Here is a 12932-nt window from a genome sequence, read left to right on the forward strand (position 1 = left end):
AGCGCAGGAAACAAAACCACCTGAACATAAATACCCCAGAAAGTGGAGGCCAAAGTAGCCCCGCAGGTAGCGTAGTGGTTATCACACCAGACCGGTATTCTGGAGGTCGTGGGTTCGGATCCCACCTGGTGGGCATTTTTTTCCACTTTTTTATTTTCCAAATTCTTTATCTTGAGCTACTACATCCTCCCCTTTGCTTTCCGAGGTCTTCTTGACTGCCAATTCTTATTTCTGTCTTATATATATATATATGTATATGTATATATATATATATATATATATATATATATATATATATATATATATATATATATATATATATATATATATATATATATATATATATATATATATATATATATATATATATATATATATATATATATATATATATATATATATTGTCAAGAAGACAGCCGACAGGCCGGTAGCCGGTTGAGGCTGTTTAATTGCAGGAGAGAAGCCGATGGATAACGCAGATCTGAGCGTTGCGATCACCAAGCGCGTTTTCTGGCGCATGCACGTCCTGGGGTTCATCGTCTTCCCTGACACCTCTTTGGAGCATATCCCCATGTGGGGATTCGGCATAATGCTACATGGGCTCTGCTGGTGAGGCACATACCCCGATGTCTGGATGGCATGTTGCGTCTATTGCATTTGTTCATTACCCTCGTTACATATATATATATATATATATATATATATATATATATATATATATATATATATATATATATATATATATATATATGTGTGTGTGTGTGTGTGTGTTTGATGTATTATATGATATATATCGAACAAGACCGCCTTACCGAAGCGCTTCCTTGATACAAGCTTTCAGGAACGGCAGATGATTCTGATTCTCTGACGCCGCGCTGTCGGAGTCCTTGCATGATGAGGACAGAACCTCTTGCCGCGCTTTTTCCTGGGCGTCGGGGTTGATTGCCAGTCTATACAGCGTGAATGTTGCTGCTCCCGCCGTCTGCGAAGAAGAAAAGGAAAACTTTTACTTAAGAGTGACGAAATAAAAGGAAGTGTGTTGTATGCCTGGTAGGCCATTGAAACAGGAGATACCTTATTGAGCTACTGAACTTCTGGAGAAGTTAAGATATCATTTCCGTTCCCATAATTTATATCTTCAAAAACGCGGCAGTCAAAGCTTTGGTGCCCTACCAGGTCATTCACATGATATGCAGAGTGGCAAATAGACAAGGGGGACTTAAAGAAACAGACAGCCTTCGCCTTGTTCAGGCATTTGTGCTCTAGAGAATCACCTACATAATACCGTATTTTATATTAAGCAAGAAAGACGGCGACAAAATTAGCACCCTCATACGGGAAGCAACAAAGCACGTCCTAAGCATTCCCATTAGCATGTCCACCGACAGGCTGCTGAGAATGGGCCTGTACAATACGCTGGACGAGTTAGTGGAAGGCCATCTCTCAAGCCAAAAGTCAAGACTAGCCGAGACTCAGGCTGGAAGAAAAGTCCCCGAGAAAATAAAATGGGCTTCCGACATTGGAAACCAAGAATTAGAATTTCCTTACCATTGCAGAGCGCAAGTCTACTCTTCGTCCTCTACCCAAAAATATGCACCCCCTTCCACCCCACAGGCCTGCGGGCAGCAAGAGCTAAAGCCTTGAACAAGGTATATAATGACGCAGCAGCTCTCCCTGGACGAAAGGCCAAGATGGCAGTAGGGACGACCAAGCAAGATCTGGTCACAAGTCCTATTGTAAAAACAAGTTCAACTAAACAAGCAGAAGAATTACCCATCGCGCTGGCGCTCACGCAGACCACCTACCGTACAATCATTACGGACTCTCAAGAAGCGTACCGAAGTTACCAATTGGGATGCGTGGCCCCTCTAGCACATCGAATATTATCAAGTCAATCCCCCAACCGAAAGGTGCAAATTGTGTGGACGCCGGCCCACCCCTCAATGGAGGGCAACGAATTTGCTCACCAACAGGCCCGCGTACTGACCAAACAAGCCCTGGAGAGAACGGTAGAGCCTATCCCACTCACTACATTCCAAGAGATTACTCAGCACTACAGGCTAAGTAGGAGAACGTTCCCACTCCAACATCCATGCCTCACAAAGGTTCAGGAAATAACTCTACGACTTTTTCGATCAAATACTTACCCTCATCCCACCCGACTTGATCTAATGTACCCAAGCCAATAATCAGCCGGATGCAAATTCTGCCAGCAGCCAGGGACACTCAAGTACATTATTGCAGAATGTAAAGTTACACCAACATTTCCACCCCTAATATTCCCTTCCCCCCGCCCCAGGAGCAGTGGGAGACACTGCTGTCTCGTCACTCCCTCCCGGACCAGCTCATCCTCGTCGAGAGCGCTGCCGTGGTCAAGATGGCCAATGGATTCCCGTGAATAAACAACCACTCCCACATATCCTAACAAAAGTTGTTCTCTCGCGCTCTCTTTAGAAATAACAGCCTTGAGTAGTAGTAGTAGTAGTAGTAGTAGTACTCGTAGTAGTAGTAGTAGTACTCGTAGTAGTAGTAGCAGTAGTAGTAATAGCAGTAGCAGTAGTAGTAGTACGCTTTTTGTGGTGAAAGGGCAGCGAAGTTCAAAGAGCGTCAACACGTGGTGTGTTCACTTTGAGTGTGACGTTTTGTGTAAAATAATTGTGTAGGTGGGAAGGGTTTAACACTACTTATTATGTATAAGTGTAGGTTGTCACTTTCTCTTGGTTGTCACTTTCTTCTTGTGTCTCATCATTGTTGCGCTGTTCCCCTCTTTATGATTATGCACCAACTCGTCCAAGCATTAACCATTGCAACCTTCATTCAAGACACGGGCACGAAAACGGGCCTTTCAACAGGTGGTCATGAAGATAGTCAAAGTGTGTAAAGGACGAGGTAGGCTGCAAGCTTCCCTTTTTTCGAGGGGCCGTGAGGCTATATGCGGAGGTAAAAAAGATGGGGTTCGATGTCGGTGAAGTCGCGACTCACTGTCACTAAAATTTCCTAAGGTGCCTAGTGCGGGAAATGATGACTTAGAGAACCTTGTTTAGAACAGTATAGTTGCTTTCGGCAACTAAAAGTACCGATAGCCTCTATGTGGGTCATATACTGTTACTTTATTCTCCTCCCACTATCCTGTCACTCGGAATCGCAACACTCGCGCCAGAAGCGGTTCGGAAATGAGGATAACAAAGATTTAAAATGTAACGTGCGTAGTAAAGCATCAAGTTTTAATTTATACCCTCAAAAACAGTGCTCACAGCCAACAGCAGGAGAAGAAATAATCGAAGACTTATTACTGCATTTTTAAAACGTTATCTTGTCGTCCCTCTCGCGGGCAAACTTGAGGCACGCCTTGCTCCTTCTGTTTTGACACCCTGCACTGGGTTCACACTACGTACTCGAGCGCCTCCTAAAGTGGTGGGAGTCCCGGGACCGCTTGAGAAAGCGCCGAGGCAGGTGGCGCACAGCATTTAGACGTTTTCGCCATCCTGACGACGTCGATGACTCTTCCTTTTTCGAAGGCAGCTCTTTCTAAGCGCTCTCCTCACTCGTCGTTCTGTGCACTTCCATCACTCGCTCAGTTGACAGATCGACGTCGCTCTTCCGCCTTCCCGAGTCCCCGGCAGTGCCTATCTATTGTTCGCGCCATAAAAGACAAATTACACGCTCAAAGAGATGGTAAAGCGTAAACATAACCGTGAATGCAAACTAACCACTCGTGGCAACAGCAGTTGCGTATTGATGCAGATAATGCCGAAAGCGTGAAAACGTCTACCGCCGCTCAATACGCTTTCCAGCACTACGACTTGTGACGTTGATAATCATGAGTGGCGAAGCGGGATTGATGAAGTTGGAGTAAACAGTTTCTTGGAACAAATGCGAAAGCGGGCCCATGTATGTGCAAATATAAATGTGTGCGGACCTCCTGCAGACCAAGGACGAACTTCAACCCTTGAGGAGGCCATGAAGACAACACTCAACTTCGTTCAATTAAAAAAACCTAGGCTTCATTCCAGTCACGTACGGTGCTTTTATAACCCGAAAAACACGAAAAATAATAAAACATTCCTACTGATAGCCGCAGTTATGAAATATGGGCTGGAGTAGCGTATTACGGGCCAGCACCAACGACATAGTTATCGATGTGTTAACTGCACGTACATTCAGTTTATACAATCCACACGGAATTGGAGGTTACACTAAAATCGTCCAGTCACGCTTCGTGGCGATGGCTTGGGTCGGGGGCCTCAAGTTGCACAAACAAGAATATGTGACGCCATAGAGAAAATGCCGAAAAGTGACCGGGGAGTCGCCACTGCTTCGTCTGTTTATGACTGCTTGTTTGAAGTTTGCAATGAAATCTGTAATGATTGTTATCAGCGGAGAATGGCGTGATCTTTAGCGGAAACAAAAAGTCAGTCAGTCTGTGTACAGCCACCGAATTTTAGTGGCTGGGGCTTTTGGCATCTCTTGTCGTCGTCATCGTAATCGTCGTCTCATGTAGTCACGGTACTAAAACACCGGGAAACTCGTTAACGCCTCGCGCTAGAAAGTAACGCATACTAACAAAAATCCCCCCACCTCCCCGAAGGGGATCGTGCGGAAATGCGAATGCATTGGGTGCACCGAATTCTTCTTTGCGGTATCGTTGCCGCGAGGGATTCGACTTCACCGACTTCCATCGCTATCAAGGCGCCAGTCGGCGAGCAGTCACGGAGAGAGGCGCGCGCTCCCTGCATTTATATGCGCAGCGAGCGGAGAGGGGTACGCGGAGAGGAGAGAGAGACCCGCGCCAGCCCGCGCGCGAGCTCTCTCTCCGCCCCGAGCTCCGCGATGCGAGCGCCCTCACACGCCGAGAGCGCTCCTCCTCACCTTGTCCTCCGCTACTCCGCACCTGCTCCGGTTGCTAGGCGCGCGCCACAGCTGTTGCTAGGCGCACGCCGCTCAACGACGCAATACAACCTGCGGCTAAGAAATGCCTTCGCATTTAAAAATTGGACACATATCTGCTCCTTTCGTTGCAAATGTCGGCAAAAGACGATAGTCTCTGTCGAGGTTCCCCAAGTAAATACCGCCCTTCGCTTTCTCGCTCATCTCTCATGCTGTTACTCTTGCGTCGCGCTCCTCCCAAGTTAACACGCTAAAGGTCTGCTCAAAATAATTTAAATTCACCGCGTTCCACTGCTCCAGGCAGGGTGCCTCGATGCCAGCGCTGCCGTATAGCAGAGAGGCGCGTGAATCGAGGGGCCCTACTTCAAAGTTTAGAACCGCGTTGCCCTCGTCCACGTGCGTTCTAAGCAGAAATTGGAACCTATCTAGTGGGACCTTTCATAACTGTTGCCGCTTGAATTCGTAAAATGCCGCCAGCAGCTATAGTGGCGCGGGCTGCAGCAGGCGACAGTGTTAATTTTTTTCTGCAGTGGATGTAGTATTTCATTTCGCAAAAATCAAGCATCTCTGAATTTTTTATAAAGGAAAACTGTAAATATCCTTGGTGTATTCATTTTCTGTCTTATATTTGCGCAATGTCTTGTTCTTGTTCACCAATGTTGCCAAGACCGGACTTAGACGTTTAGACTTGGCTGGGAGTATACAAGACCATTGCGCAGACTTCGTTTCACTTTGGCCGGGTGTCTGAATCGAGTCACAGCCAGACAGACAGAGAGACAGACAGACCGACCAAAATTTCTGGTTTTAGGTAGACGAAGAAACACTATCCTTTTTAAAAAACACTGGAACACTCGCTTACGCCTCGCGCGGGAGCGCTTCGTAACGCGTACTAAAAAACATCGGGACGCTCGTTCACGCCTCACGCTGGAGAGCTTCGTTCTTCAAAGACAAGAGACTTTTACAGCAAAGCTGTACACCTTTACCTAAAACGGTTTCATCTCCGTTGGCAAAAACTCCAAGACACCAACAACACACTTATACACTGCATGCTTCGCCCCTCCCCAGGTTAGTGGAGATGACTCGGGATTTTTTTATCTGGTTTCAAGACACCATTTGTTTTAATAATATCCCGGCAGCGTTGACCGATGGGTAAATTAGCGCCTTATCACTGTAAAAAGCGGCGAAACGAGCGAGAATAGATCGCACAGTTCCCATGCTCCGAAGGAACCGCCAGTGCAACCTTCGCATGCTAGGTTGTTCCCACAATCACGACGAAACCCCTCCCCAGTGGTACTCAACCGGCTATCTTCAGTGCCGGTTAGTGACAGCAATTTCTGATGCGATTTGTTCACGGCAGGGAAGATGGCAGTTGATAACAAGCGGGAAAGGGTTGCGTGGTAATTGTGGGAAGAGCCCAGCAGACGTCGGTTGCTCTGGGGGCTTCTTACCCCGCATGCGAACTGCGAACTGTGTGATTTATTCTCGCTCGTTTCTCCACTTTGTGCTTGGTAAGGCGCTGACCCACCCGCCGGTTCACGCTCGCGTAAAAGTAGTAAAAAAAAAGTAGTGGCCAGGGGCCCATGCCAAAGTTATTTTTGAATTCTTGACGCCTTGTGGGCTCTCAATCTTGCGCACAAGTCTGGCCCCTTGACAAGCGAACGTTTCCTCACCGTTTCCGTACCACCGACCACGAAGTCGTGAAGGAAGGTAAACATCTCCTTGAAGTCGACCTTGTCCACGTTGTGCAGGTGGCTCAGGATGGTGCAGTTCTGGCCTTGTTTGGCCCGAGTGGCCTCGGCGGCTTCTTTTATTATGCGAAACATCCTCCTGCGGCAATGAAGGGGCACCCAAATTTGCTATATCAGCAGGGACGACATGAAAACGCGTTGTGCATGCTGAGGCTCACGGCTGTAATTGTGGCTTCATTAACTGCGGCAATATGTTGCGAACAGTAGAAATTCCCCACTAACTGGACATTTTACAAACAGTGCCCGCTTCTTGTAGACAGCTCTTACGGCAGGAGTGTGATCTTAAAGAAGCTATCGATGGTACCGGGAAGAGAGACGCATGGTGGTCTAATCTGCTGTGATGAAAGTTCAATGAATTCATGATGTTTTTTTTTTCAAAACAACGGCCTTTGGGTCACAGATCGACATTTGAATTGCCAGTGCACAGAGTTTATGTTTTTAAACCAGTAGAGTATTTTCTACCACATCATAAAACTTATGATTAAAGGCCAACTGCCCTCAAATTTTTCTCTCTCCAAATTTGATCCCAATAAATAGTCAAGGAGAAATCCTAAGCTTCTTAAGCGCACAGCACACTAGGTACTGTTGTTAAAAGAAGCTCCGTGCAGACGAAGTTTGCACCTGGGGGAGAGTCGCCGAAACAAGTTCCGAGCGGCCTGCGACGGGGGTTGCGGAACTTGTCCCGTAGGGCTGCGCTGCCCCGCGACTTGCACGGCGCTCCACCGGGCGCAGGAACGCGTTCGCCTGGGTTTTCTCTGCTACACCACCGCACTGTACCGCCGTCGCCATCACATTCTTAAACTAACCGCATAGGTAGCAATATCCGCCTTTTTTTCAGTGGAATAAAAGATTAGAAGCCTACAAACTATTCACGCTCTTGCGAACGTTCTGGAGCTAGCAAAACTCTTTTTACTTGAAAATATTATTTCTACTAGAAAAAATAGCGCGACACGCACACTTGCCTTACATTTGTCATTCCTATTGCATCTATCTCAGAAAAAAGGATCTTTTATAAATTCTTTACCACTTGCACTTCCGCGTCCAATATTTGGCGCGTTTGGGCTGGCCCAACGCCGCCACAATCCCTTAGACCTTTCTAAAAGTTTGACCACCTAACTGGAGTTGTTGTACACGCGGATATAAACATTCGGGCGAATTTTGCCTTCCTCGCTAAGGGAACCAAAATCAGCCTTGCTTGTGGTAACAAATACATCCGCACGAATATCAGCCGCCGTCTTGGCTGCCTCTCAACAAAACTGCTCCTCTCATAAACAATAAACATGATTTTTTTTTCAATTCCCAAATGAAGTATTTACTTTTTCAGAGCGCTAGTCTTAGTTTACTTTAAAGTAATATGTTTTCAGCCGCATATGTCTCTGGTGAAAGCAGAAAAGAGCGGTGGATAGGTCATGTTTTCGTGTTTTTGTGCATCATTTAGCTCTGGAAGATGGCTTATAGTTTTACATCCCTTGTTTAATTCTATTCTTGATGTGCAGCAAGGCGAAAAATACTGGGCTGATATTCACGAAGCTGTTTGCACATAATGTATAGTAAAAATAGTGATTAATCTCCGGCCGCGTGTGGTTTATTCCTTTCAAAGTGAGCGATGTGACAGCCGAGGCACCGCCTAACCAAAGCTGATTTTCGATATCCTACGAGCTACTAGCTTTGTAAATCGCTGGCTGGCTTTTTTACTTGCAATGCCAAGTATTGCTACAACCGCCCTTTTTCTGATGTAAAAAGAACTGTCGTACGGTCTACTTCATTTCGATTGATGAAAACGCGCTGTCGGAATTGCGCCTAACTCCATTATCCTGAGCAGACGTTAGTGGGAGTTCTTCTTTGAAAATGGCAGTGCGAAACAGCCGCCCGTTCTTGCGCGGCCGCATCCATTCCATCACGTACGTCACGTCCGGCCGCCGGTAATGGCCCCTTTTTCTATTCACTTTCGGTTATGAAAACGCAAATGTCGGGAGCCGTTTCCGTCGCTCGATTTCATGTCTGAAACGTAGTATTGTGCATTATGCACTCTTTTTATGCGCAGTAATAGGTGACACTATTTTTACTTTGTGCACTTGGCCTTTAAGTTTCATTTTGAAAAAGATGCACCGCTTCTGCAGTAACTCCGTTCAAGCTCTCTATGTCAACCACGAGCAACGGCAGTGTTTCAGTGATAAGAGGTACAATTAGTATTCATTACACATACTCTTTGAGTTCCAACATAGATGTAAATGGTTTATCTAGCTACAAAGTAATTTTTATGAAGGATTCTCAATAAATGTAGTAAAACAATTTTGGGTGGTTGCTATGAGTGCTGGCAGAATATCGGCAAAACTGACCATCTAGTACTTTTGGAACTCTTATTGAGCTGGCTAAGTACCTGCCCAAAAGGGGCAGGGTTCCAAGTGCTGTACTCCGATTCCTTCGCGCAGTATGATAGCACCAAAACCATCAAGGTTACTCTTTAATAAAAGCAAAATGTTTTCAATATAGTGAAAACGTGAGCACCTTAACGCCATGATTTGCGTATTCAGTTGAAATGTCCCACTCCAGACCAGACGGATACGACTCCTGCCAGCACAACGCCCGAATATATATAACTGCCATTCTCCGGGGTGAAACTCAGCTGAGTACGGCAGAAAGCGCCAGAGACAGCCACCTTCTCTTCATCGTGCGACGAGTGCTGCTCCACTCAGTGGCATCTCCTATTTTCCAGCTTCTCACTTGGCTATACATATTCTAGAAGCCTTACGTTTCTCGTTGGGAGAGGCGGTAGCCATCAGGCATGTTCTCTTCCCACATGGTGCCGCGGAACTTGAGGCAATATGTTTCACGACATTACGGTGTTATGACTTCACCGTAATGTCGTGTTACGGTGTTATGACCATCATGAACCGAGCTACACTCACATCACTGCTGTTTTCAGTTGTTGCAGTCCCGTGAAGCAAGAAGCACGCTCATTAGGTACGTTATGTCTACAAATGTTTTACGAAAATGAACCACTGCGTGAATGACGTGGACGAAATATGTGTGTGGACACAGAAGGCCCACATAATGAGCGACCTTCGGTTCATTCGCCTTCTTCTGTCCGCGCCCTTCGCTGCAGGTGTTCATTTTCGTAATTTTGTAATGTAACAACTGCAGTCCACTAATTGTTTAAGCGCAAAGAACTGAGAGAGCCCAGTATACTCCTTCTTACGGGACGAGGTAGTCCCCATTGCGTTCGAATTTTCTGATGGTGGGTGTCGGGAAGTATCGGTAGTACGGAAATCTGGTTGCCAGTTTGTCCATGTTTGCGAAGAGGGAAGCGGTCCCGTGCATGATCTGCGCAGCCTCCGAGTCGGGTGGCAGTGGCTCTTCCAGTAGGCCGAGCCTCTTGTCCAGGGTCACGAGCATTACGGCTGGCGACGAAGAAGAAGTTACATTCCAACGTGACATTCCAATTGAAATGACATTCCAGCATTTACCAGCGTTACATTCGTGGCAATGCATTCAGAATGAACAAAATTTCCACCACATCGTATAGTAACAACTGACTTCGCACGCTGATAAGTCCACGTTTCAGGAGCCGGTAAACGTTAAGCTCCTCATCTCCCCAAACAACCTTGCCGTGTCACCCTTGAGCGCTGTTCACCTATGTCACAAGTAATAGCCAAACGTTCTATTAAATATGGTCTGGCGCAATAAGCGCTTTGTCTCATAAAGCAAAGGCGGAATACATTACGACCTGAATGGTCTGATTGTAGGGTTTAACGCGCCGACGAAACGCAGGCGATGAGGCGCGCCGTAGTGGAGGGCTCCGGATTAATTTTGACCCCCTGGGGGTCTTTAACGTGCGCCGAAATCTCGTACACACGGGCGTTTTTGCTTTTCGCCTCCATCAGAAAAGCGGCCGCCGCGGCCGGGAATCGAACCCGTGACCTCGTGCTCAGCAGCGCAACGCCAAAGCCAGTGAGTCGCCGCGGCGGGTGACGACCAGAATGAAACCCAATAGAATAACCAGAGTCCTTGTATAACAAAAGCAAGCTCCCGCTGGACGCTACGGAAGCTTGGCGCACCCTAATTGACTGGGCCACTCGGTGACCCTAACCTACTGGACCGAGCTTTTTCCTTGGGCTCTTAAGCATACTCGGGAACATCTTCAGATCAACAACCGAGGTCACGCCTTCAGTTTCATTCATCGCAGCTGGCTGTTTCTCCGCAAGGCGCAAAGAGTGCGTCACTGCAAGTTTTTCGAAGCAGACCCAAGTCGTTCGTGTGATCGTTCGGATTAATCTGCTGATAAATTACTGCACCGACTGCAAAAAAATACGTGACAGAAAGCAGAAGATGTCACGCATTAAACGCAATCTTTAAAAACGCGCTCGTGTTAAAGAGTACTGACCCGAAATTTTCGTGTTACGTTTTATTTAGATGCTATGCGTGCCTACCAGCCCACTGATCATAGAATGGCAGATTAGGCGGTCGATCGCAGCGTAAACATTCCTTTATGGCGTCGTTTATTCGTTTCAGTTTTGGTTTCGACAAAACGAACGCCGAGCGGCCGCCATGACAGAAGGTATTGCGTGACGTCACCATTCTCTCCGTACCGCTGCCGCTCTGGACGCGCGCGCCTAGACCGGCCGAGGTCCTCACCGTCCCCACGCGCCCGGGCAGTATAACGCCAGTCCCAAAACGATGACGTGTACACACGCCGGAGCAGCGCGCGCCAATCACAGCCAGCGCGTCGGCTTCGTCACGTGAGCCCCGACGTCTGCAGTTTGGGGCAAGTAGCAGATGATGTCATATCGGCCCGCTGTGGGCTTTCTCGTGCGGGCGAAGATTAAAATGGCTTTAAAATATGTTACGCCGAACGGTCGCTGTTTCAACTTGCTGGGAGGCATCTCCTAATAAAAAGGAAGCATTTTATACAGTTATCTCAGCTTTGAAATTTTGTGTCAGTACTTCTTTAACGTCGAAGTCTATCGCCTCGGCAGAGTGATACACTACATGAGATACTGCCGTTCTCACCTTGGAGCAGAGTTTAGAGAAAACAAAAAATAGCGCGAAAATATTTAGTATACCAAAACAGAGTCATATCGTGACCCTTGTCGTCTTCATAGCTTTTTGAGTTATTATATACCCATCGACAATCTTCAGTAGCATGTGGACTCGCATTTGGAAGCATTAGTCCACTCATCATGAGGGACTTTCACCATCTTTTTACTCATGTGAAAAGAGATGTGAAATTCTTGTCCTGCAGGTGTTCATTCTCGCCGAAGACGCACATGCTTATTTAATTAAAATACTGGTCAGACCAAATTTAGCTCAGGACACAGACAAAGAGGAAAGACGAAGTACAAATGCTGACACTACCAAGTGAGTATTTATTACCCTCGCCTTGTACATTTATACACTCCCCAAGCCCCGTGGTCCCGGCGGTGCAACAGTGAGTGAGTGAAAAACTTTATTAGACGAGAGGCCATGGGGCCCTGGGGGGAGCAAGGATGAGGGGAAAAGGGGAAGGTAACAACTCGCACAATGAACACAGTTGCAGTCTTGGCGTCCTAATCACAAAATGAACACATAAAAGTCAGTCAGTGGCACTAAAATGCACAGCTCACACTTAAATGTACAGTTCACACTGTAGACAACGCGGTTCACACTGAAAACAGTGCAAGCTGCAGTCAGTTCACATTGTAGGTAGAACGGGGAAGTCTACCAGGCCGTTACACTAATTTGTAGAGTCCGTTTTCAAGGGCGTACTCGGTGATTGCTTCTAGTGTGGGCGGATCGTCTCGGACCCGACTAACATATTCCTGTTCAGTCGCAGGGGCGGGACCTAGAGTTAAAAGCTGGTGGCGATTACGGTCGAATAATGGACAAAGCCAAATTAAGTGGTAAAGATTTGGTGTGCCTTCACGACTACAGTGGGGGCATCGGCGCAATTCGGATCCTGCTGGAGCTGTCCATTTATAAATAATGTGGGGGGTGTACGCTGCATTTGCATACACTTTATTGGCGAATACTTCTCCCGGACGCGAGAAGCGCTTGAGAGGGGCAAGGATGCCAGCAGAAGTTTCTGCCTATAAGCGCTTGCAGCTCTCTTTTTTGAGGTGACGAAGCTGGAGTTGCCAGTCTGCCTGGAGACGGGGGACGGGCGTGGCGGGCACCGTGGGAGGTGATTGTAGCCTCTCCCTGGCAGCGTCGTGTGCCATACGGTTGCCTTCTGCGCCTGTAGTGTGTCCTGGAGTCCAAACAATTCGAACTTTGAAGCCTTCAATCTGCAGGTCTCTTATCAAGGTGAGGATGTTTGTT

The 12932-nt window shown here is 47.1% G+C and overlaps 1 protein-coding gene across 1 annotated transcript in view; it reads right to left on the reverse strand.

The window, feature by feature from the left end:
- Nucleotides 1–12932, reverse strand: part of LOC144138748 (putative cytochrome P450 12a5, mitochondrial) — a 59103-nt gene that overhangs the window by 7795 nt on the left and 38376 nt on the right. Inside the window, exons 4-6 of the mRNA XM_077671162.1 lie at nucleotides 9835–10036; nucleotides 6558–6714; nucleotides 813–982 (exon numbers count right to left, since the gene is read on the reverse strand). Coding sequence (XP_077527288.1) covers nucleotides 813–982; nucleotides 6558–6714; nucleotides 9835–10036 — 529 coding nt within the window. The remainder of the gene's footprint in view (nucleotides 1–812; nucleotides 983–6557; nucleotides 6715–9834; nucleotides 10037–12932) is intronic.

The sequence above is a fragment of the Haemaphysalis longicornis genome, unplaced genomic scaffold (genome assembly GCF_048455015.1).
Source record: "Haemaphysalis longicornis isolate Haplotype H1 unplaced genomic scaffold, Haemaphysalis longicornis Haplotype H1 scaffold_5, whole genome shotgun sequence".
In the NCBI taxonomy this organism is placed as follows: Eukaryota; Metazoa; Arthropoda; class Arachnida; order Ixodida; family Ixodidae; genus Haemaphysalis; species Haemaphysalis longicornis.